The sequence below is a fragment of the Trachinotus anak genome, unplaced genomic scaffold (genome assembly GCF_046630095.1).
Source record: "Trachinotus anak isolate AG129_WGS33_773 ecotype Australia unplaced genomic scaffold, CSIRO_AGI_Tana_v1 ptg000033l, whole genome shotgun sequence".
NCBI classification, from domain to species: domain Eukaryota; kingdom Metazoa; phylum Chordata; class Actinopteri; order Carangiformes; family Carangidae; genus Trachinotus; species Trachinotus anak.
In genome coordinates, this window is record NW_027273884.1 from 2904760 (window position 1) to 2912657 (window position 7898).

The 7898-nt window shown below is 40.0% G+C and overlaps 1 protein-coding gene across 6 annotated transcripts in view; it reads left to right on the plus strand.

Moving 5' to 3' along the window:
* Positions 1-7562, plus strand: part of LOC139614045 (CAP-Gly domain-containing linker protein 4) — a 42323-nt gene extending 34761 nt beyond the window's left edge. For 5 of the 6 annotated variants that reach the window (XM_071471131.1, XM_071471133.1, XM_071471132.1 and 2 more), the window contains 3 exons: positions 3672-3760; positions 3859-3937; positions 4287-7562. In XM_071471131.1, the coding sequence (XP_071327232.1) occupies positions 3672-3760; positions 3859-3937; positions 4287-4653 (535 nt within the window). In that variant the 3' untranslated portion in view covers positions 4654-7562. The remainder of the gene's footprint in view (positions 1-3671; positions 3761-3858; positions 3938-4286) is intronic. The other variant, XM_071471130.1, reaches the window with a different exon arrangement.
* The last annotated feature ends 336 nt before the right edge of the window (positions 7563-7898 follow it).

Here is a 7898-nt window from a genome sequence, read left to right on the forward strand (position 1 = left end):
TTTGTCATTATGGGGTATTGTGTGTAGAATTTTTTTGGAGGTAAAAAATGAATTTTAATCCATTTTGGAATAAGGCTGTAACATAACAAAACGTGGAAAAAGTGAAGCGCTGTGAATACTTAACAGATTCACTGTATATCATTATGCAGATTTTAACATATAGAACAAACTAGTTGTAAAAGCAGGAAGTAATGGACTGATTTTGTATACTTGCAGCAAACAGTTAAGAAGAGTCTCCAAGATTTAATGTCATAACTCTGTTACTATCCATGAGTTTTGGGGATGTTTTATTCACACCTGAATAAAATGAGCAATATAACTTTAGTTACATTGGGAACACTTTTATGTAATGTGTCATATTTGATGGGTACATTTTCATTTTCCAGCATGTAACCAGAAGTAGGCTAAGCAGTGCCACTGAATATTTGCTTTGCTTGAGCCTGTGTAACTTAAGCCAATTCTCTGACATAACCTTCGTCGTGAGAATGAGAAAGTGTTCCTGAAGCTGTGTTTTGTGTTTGCAACTGGTGAGCGCTCCGTTTTAAAGATGCTCTCAGCTGAAGTACACTTGTCTCTTGAGACATCTAATCAGCCTCTCAGAGAGCTCTATGATGTGTGTAATCTGGTCTGGTCATGTATTGAAGCTTGTATTCCCTAACTAGACATATAATTATAGTAAACATATTTGAATGTGGAGCCAAAAAAACAGGAAAATTAATTCTATAAATTTTATTTGGGTGGGGGTGAAAGGTGGGGGGAGTTAAAAGCAGCCATGATTTCTTGTAATAATAATGTGAGACTGAGAAAAATGTGATTGTTCAGAGTGATCTCAAAGTATTTAATTTATTTGTTACTATAGTCAAGCGCTGTTGAAGACAACAGGAAAGTTGTATAATGTGGAACTCCATTCACATACCTATGATTTCTGTGCGTATTGTATTGTTGGTTCATAAAAACACTGTGCTGCAGTGGGTGATATTGGAGCCCTCTTATAGAAATGTAAAACAGCCAATTGCATAAAATTTCAGCTGGTATTTTGCCAACCTTCCTTTTAATCCTTCCCTTCTATTAATCACACTTGCAAAGACGTGGCCCGGCATTAGCTGTTGTCAGCTAGACGGTTGTATGCAAAATACAGATGGGTGACAATTTGGAGGAAAAACCAACAATAACTGTGTAGATAACGTAAACAGAGCAGCTTCACTGCTCCATAGCATTTATTGTCCACGTCTCTGCAACACCACAGGAATGATGAACACAATTCTTCTTAAAGATATTGTCTCTTGTGGTGTTGGCGGTGGAGAGTGCTGTCTAACTCGTCACTCCAAAATTTCCCATCAGTGTTCATCTGGATTGAGATCTGGAGACTCCACAGCAATTGTTTCACATCATTTCATAGTCATCAAACCATCCAGTGACCCCTGTTTCTATTTAGCTTTCTCTTTTAATTGGTCACCCACCTGCTGTACGTATGAATATGGGTGTTCGTAGAGTTGCCATCTGCAGACTTGTGACCTGTTCCAACACAGTCTATTTATCCATTAAATGCTGCATAGTGACTCATTACAGAAACAAAAACATACATCTCAGTGGGCGTTATACACCTCTCAGCAGTGTCTTAACTATAGTGTGGCAAGTTCCCAAAACACCTTTAACTGGCTTGTGAATAGCTGAATTAGTGGAATAACAACATGGGGCATCTTTTCACATTCCCTTTTAAGCTTGAGTTGTTTCTTTGGTACCAAACATTTCAACTTTAATCCTAGATTCAGATTAAATGATGTTTCATGGTGAAGGTTTACCATGAAATAACTTAAATTTTAACTGGCTCAGGTGTGTTATTGGAGAGCTGAACTGTTTCACTGCACAGTTCTGTTTTTTTTCTTCCAAGATGAGACAGAAGGTGCATTTCCATTATTTGAAATTGAATTAGAAACGTGAATTTCTAAAGAAAAAAACAACAAAAACAAAACTGTCAAATTGCAGTATTTTGCAAAATTGAAATGGAAACACTTCTTTTGCATTCAAGTCTTGGCGCCTATTGTATCATGCCCCACGTAGCCAGTTCCAACTGAGATTGGATATTGGAACGATATCATGAGACCAGAAAACAAAGCTTTATTTGCATAACATCACTCAGTGGAAAAACAGACCACCCACATTTGTGTTTTGTTGACTCTTCTGCTTTAAAAAAATTATTTTAAAAAATCACTTTTATCAAAACTACAATTGAAACTGGGCTAGTGGTGAACTGGTTAGCACAGTGTGTGCTCTCTGTGGAGTTTTAAGGATAAAGTGCTGAGGCTAATGAATGAGCTCTGTTTGACATCTCTTTGACCTGTTCTCACTCATGTGATGCAAACGTACGAACCATTAACTCACACAATGGCCTGGTCCAATTCCACTTGAAGCCTTATTATGTCTGCACATCACTTCAGGCTTACACAAACCCACAAAGTGTTGACTCGACAGATGTATCAAGTGCCAAGGTGGTTACTGAAGGAGATCTGGGGCATATGGAAACCTTTGCCTGACATACGCATTGACAAACGACTAAGTTATTCACTGCCAGACATTGTTTTGCTTTACCTTCACATTTTCTACAAGTGGATAAAAACTGTTGACATTTTCTATTGGCTAATACATTAATATCACCAAGCCTCAGGAATAATGTGGTAAGTGACTGAATGTAAGTCATTACTGTCAAAAATACTGAAGGCTTTTATTCTAAATGAGAATGAAGTTCTCCAGATTTGAGGGATTGCTGGTTAAATGAACACGTTCCGCTGTTATATCTAGATATAATTAGTCTCTTCATCTTCCTTTACCACTTCTGCTTCATCTCAATGTAGAGCCACCATTCAGGGGGCGTTTTCCCCTCCCATCTCTTCATTGCTCTCACTGTTTTCCTGCTCTTGCAGTTATTAACCCACTGTTTACATCTTCCATGTGATAAAATCTGCTTTTTGCCAAGTAGTCATTTTATAGCCATCCCTTATTCATTATTATTATTTTTTTCATTAATTAGCCCTGTGTGCTTAACTGAGCCAGTGGTTTTCCTCTGTAATGGAGACTCTCACATTTTTTCCATCCAGCACAGTGACTTGTTTCTCCTTCTCTTTTCTTCCCCTCTCAGCAGCTATCACAACTCATAGGGAAAACAAACAGCCCCCCACTGCACCCACACACACCCACACAGACACCCACAGACACTTTTGTTTCTCTACTCCTCCTCTGACATCCCTTAGAAAACAAGGCAACACTTTTCTCCTCTATCGCTCATTCCTCAACATTGGCAGTCTCCCTCTTAATGGCTTTCAGAGCTGTAACGTTATTATAGGCACTTAGCTGCTTACGGATACATCAATAAGCAGGACAGATGCTTTTGTGCAAACTGCAGACAGTATCTTTTTCTCCCTTGCTGTTTTTAGAGAGACGGCCCAGTCAGCCCTCATTTATCTGATTTCTAAAATGTAACACATATATGGCATTTAATGAATTTTCAAGATATTCTAATATATTTTGCTCCACATTAATTCTCTGTGGGCATTCCGCATTTGCACAGTGGGTTGTCTCTTGTTGAAAACTGAATGAAGATATATAAATTATACTAAATGTTCATAGTATTATATTATGTGACTTAGATGTTTCTGTCCTCTCTATACTCACAGGATCCATGGATCAGTCGATTGCCTTTCAGAGCTCTCCTCCTCACGCCTCAGTCATCCTTTCAGTGGTGAGAGTTCAGCCTTCATTGCAAGTGTGTGTATTTGCATTTACTATTCTGTGAGTGGCTGTTAAGTCATTTTTATGGAAAAATCTGAATGAGAGTACTTGACTCTTGTGATTGCTGTGCAGGGACAATCCGACGCAGTTTCAGCACATCATCGGCCATCGCCACCCCGAAGGAGACAAGCAGAAGAAGTCCTGTCTCCAGGTGTGTCTCTTTTCTATACAGGTCTCACATTTCTCCCTCCCTGAGCTTTCCAGCTTTATCCTAATCCCCTGCAGCAGTGGCAGAATCAATACTGATAAGAGGTAGTGGTATTAGTCAGCAAAAGGCTCCTTTTTTTAAATAGCCAATGCATGATTGTGGTTATAATGAGAGAGAACAGGGAATTGAAGATCAATCCCTCAGACACTGAGCTCCCATGAATCTCCCACTTACTTTTCATATATTCTCTCACACTGCATACCTTTTCTCATAAATCCTTCTGGCTCTATTCCTCTGCTTCATCAATTCATCTAAAAAAACAAAACAAAACAAAAAACACAAAACCCAAAAGGAGTCGTTCCAACCCTCACCGCCGGCGCTGGAGCACACTCAGTGGTGGGAGCGGCGGTGTTCCCGGGACCGGGGCGGGGTCCAGCCCCTCGCCCAGCACTGATGGACAGGTCCGCCTCCATGTGGGCATGCAGGTCCTGCTGAACAGTGCCAATGAAATGGCGTTCATCCGTTACCTGGGCACAGCAGACTTTGCCCCGGGGCTTTGGCTGGGCCTGGAGCTCCGAAGCCCCAAGGGCAAGAACGACGGCTCTGTGGGAGGCCGCCGCTACTTCACCTGTCGACCCGGCTACGGCGTACTGGTCCGTCCCAGCCGCGTCACCTACCGCGGCATCAACGGGGCGCGCCTGGTGAATGAGAACAGCTGAGGATTGTGGCTTTTGCGGAAAATTTGAGATGTTTTGACCTTCTGATTATATTCTACTCAAAGCAAATGTTTTAAGTTTTAACCCTTCATTCTTTTTGAATTGAGCAGTATTGATTTTCCTCTGTGCAGTCCTCTACAGAGGCAGTGTGAATTTTAGGTAATATTGCCACTTATTAATGGTTAAACGTTAAACTACTAGATTAGGAGGCAACAAAAAGCACTTTAGAAAATTATCTTTGAATTGTTGTTTGTGAATTTGTCTGGACTGGAGGGGGAGGGGGGGGTCTTAATAAGACATAAGACACTGCACTACTTTTAATCTGATTGCACTGACAAACATCAACATGATAAATCAGAATATGATCAAGCAAATGGTATGGATGTGCACACATGAAAAAACTATTTCTATACCCAAAGCTAATTTTGATTGCATTGAGTAGACATTTTTTATGACATCATTTAGGTGGTAATGTAGCCTCTCTAACCAAAAGTGTCCATGTGTTTGTGACTATGTGTGTATGTGCACATGCATGTGTGTATTAATTAAGAGCACTTTGAAGCAAGAGAGATTGATTTTTCCAGGGTCATCATATGGCTTAGAGATAATTAATGGAAGCTGAGTCAAAACTGGATTTTCAGTTTATGAATCAGTGTAAATTAAACAGGATTTAATTAGTACTAGACCTCCATCAACCTCTATCAGAACAGAACTGCATCAGAAGTTTTTTCCTTCTATGTACGTCAGTATCTGCCACAGATTGTGCATTAACCCTGCACAGATAAATGTTGGTTATATTGTGATATTGGCTACATAAAATCCTCCCTGTTTGCCCTTTTGGGTGTGATTCCATGTTTCTTAGTCAGACTGATGACATTGTTGCGGCAGTCTGTCAAATAACATGTTAAAGTTTGCTGTGATAGATATATGAATTTCAGCTGGGAACACACTTGACATTAGAATGCCTGATTACATGAGTAATTATTGTTTGGGTTGAGAATTTAAACCTCTGTCCTGCTGACTGAGCATCAGACTCATTGAGCCATAACCATTACATAACAGTTTTGCTTTTTACAGCCTGAATTTGGTCAAATCTGAAGGTAATTCTGTAGTTTGAATAGTGTAGTATACAAAGACTATGAAGAACAGGGTTCGGTAAGTAAGTTTGGCCTTGGGCCAATTTTTTCCTAACCCATTGCATGGTGGGCCAAAATATAATCAAAGGCAAATTTTCAGAAACTGATGGATAAAAATGCAACAAAATTTACTTCATGTGTGTCCACAGTCACATATATACATTTGACTGATCCATTGAACTGGTGTTATTTTTTCATATCACATCATGTGCCCGCTGTTTCAGAGGTCTATCAAGAACCTTTGGAACTTCCTGCCAGAGCTTTTCAAAATAGAAGCTAAAAGCTTGTTTAAGCTATAGAATTGCAGGGAAAAATGAAAATTCTTAAAAATCGTTAAAGAGGAAGTGATTCTGTGGGTAACTGTCAATGCTGTGACGGAGATCTATTGTATAACCAGGCACTGTGCCTGTGCGGTTGTCTCTGTCAGTCACTCTCAAGGTGGATGAAAGTTTAATAAGCATCTTCAGGTGGGAGGAGATTCTCTGTTTCGACATGAGCTACAGCTCAATGTGAGACTGTCAGTTTGATTTTGTAAGATTAAAAGAAAATCAGATTATCAAAATCTGGCGGGCCAGATATTATTGCTGGGCCAGCTTTGGCCTGCAGGCCGCCAGTTGCCGACCACTGATGTAAAGTATACATAGATTGTTAGGAATTTAAAAATCCTACAGTGTGTTCCCAGGTTTGGAATTAGACAGACAAAAGCAGCTTGAACAGGAAACATAAAATCATCCAGAAGTTTCTAGGACAGATTTTGTTATTTGATTATAGCCGTCTGGGCAACAAGGCAGAGAACAAGCCATCGATTGTGCAAAACATGCCCACTATTCAGAAAAACACTCATGTACCATCCAATTAGGGTTTGTAGGCCATGATAGTAGCTGGAGAATCTCCAATGGCCTTCTCTCATTTATCTGTCTGGTCAGGCCCCCTGTGATTGAAAAGCAGTGGTGGTCATGGCCCATAGTTGTCTGAAATCTGTGTGTGTGTGTGTGTGTGTGTGTGTGTGTGTGTGTGTGTGTGTGTGTGTGTGTGTGTGTGTGTGTGTGTGTGTGTGTGTGTGTGTGTGTGTACTTGTACTTGCTACATAATAAGGACCAAAAAAAGTATTTTACTAACAGAGTGAGGACATTTTGGCCGGTCCTCACTTTTTGAGACACCTTCAAATCACATTTTGAAGGTTAAGACTTGGTTTTAGAGTTATGGTTAGAATTAGGCTTAGGTTAGGGTCAGGGTTGGGGTTAGGCACTCAGTTGTGATGGTTAAGGTTAGGGTAAGGGGCTAGGGAATGCATTATGTCAATGAGTGTCCTCACAAAGATGGAAGTACAAGTGTGTGTGCGTGTGTGTGTGTGTGTGTGTGTGTGTGTGTGTTCAAAGTGCAGTCTCTCCAGGTTCCTATTGCTACATTTTAATCAACACTTTCCTCTGTGAAAATAGCCTCTCATTTGCATTAAGGCCATATCTATGATAACTTCTGCAGTATTTGTTAGTGTTCCACATTTCACATTTCAAAGTTCATCTATAGATATACTCCCATATTTTTCATCCCTACTGTATTACAGCAAGAGTGATTTCAAATTCCACTGATGGGTATGAAAGCCTTTTGGCTCTGTGTTCATGTGGGTAATAGATTGTTTGTTTTTTTTCTCAAACTCCTGATATGTATATTTGAAGTGTGATTGTGTGAGAAGGAGATTTGATCTGATGCATTTACATGTTGTGGAGAATGACAGCATTTGTAAAAAGTAAAATAAAAGATTCTATTCTAATTTGACCTTATCTCCATTACTGCATTTCTTCTTTGTGCCTTTTTCGAATGTGGTTGTGCTAATGAGAAGGAGGCTTGCTTGACTTTCTTGGACTGTTCATAGTGCAGAGGAGAGTTGTCTTCAGGGACTGAAAATGAAATAGCACAAGCACTTGGAAATGGTTACACGTCTGTTCACTTACCATCTGATTCCACTGGGACTCGTCTCAGTCAAGGCTGAGAATGCCTGCTGCTGAAGTGGCGTTGTTTGCTTACTGCCAGCCTGGGCACACAAATTCAAGTCAGAGTGGAGGAGACATAGTCAATTATACCATGACTGTGGAATAAATAGATGTTTAAATG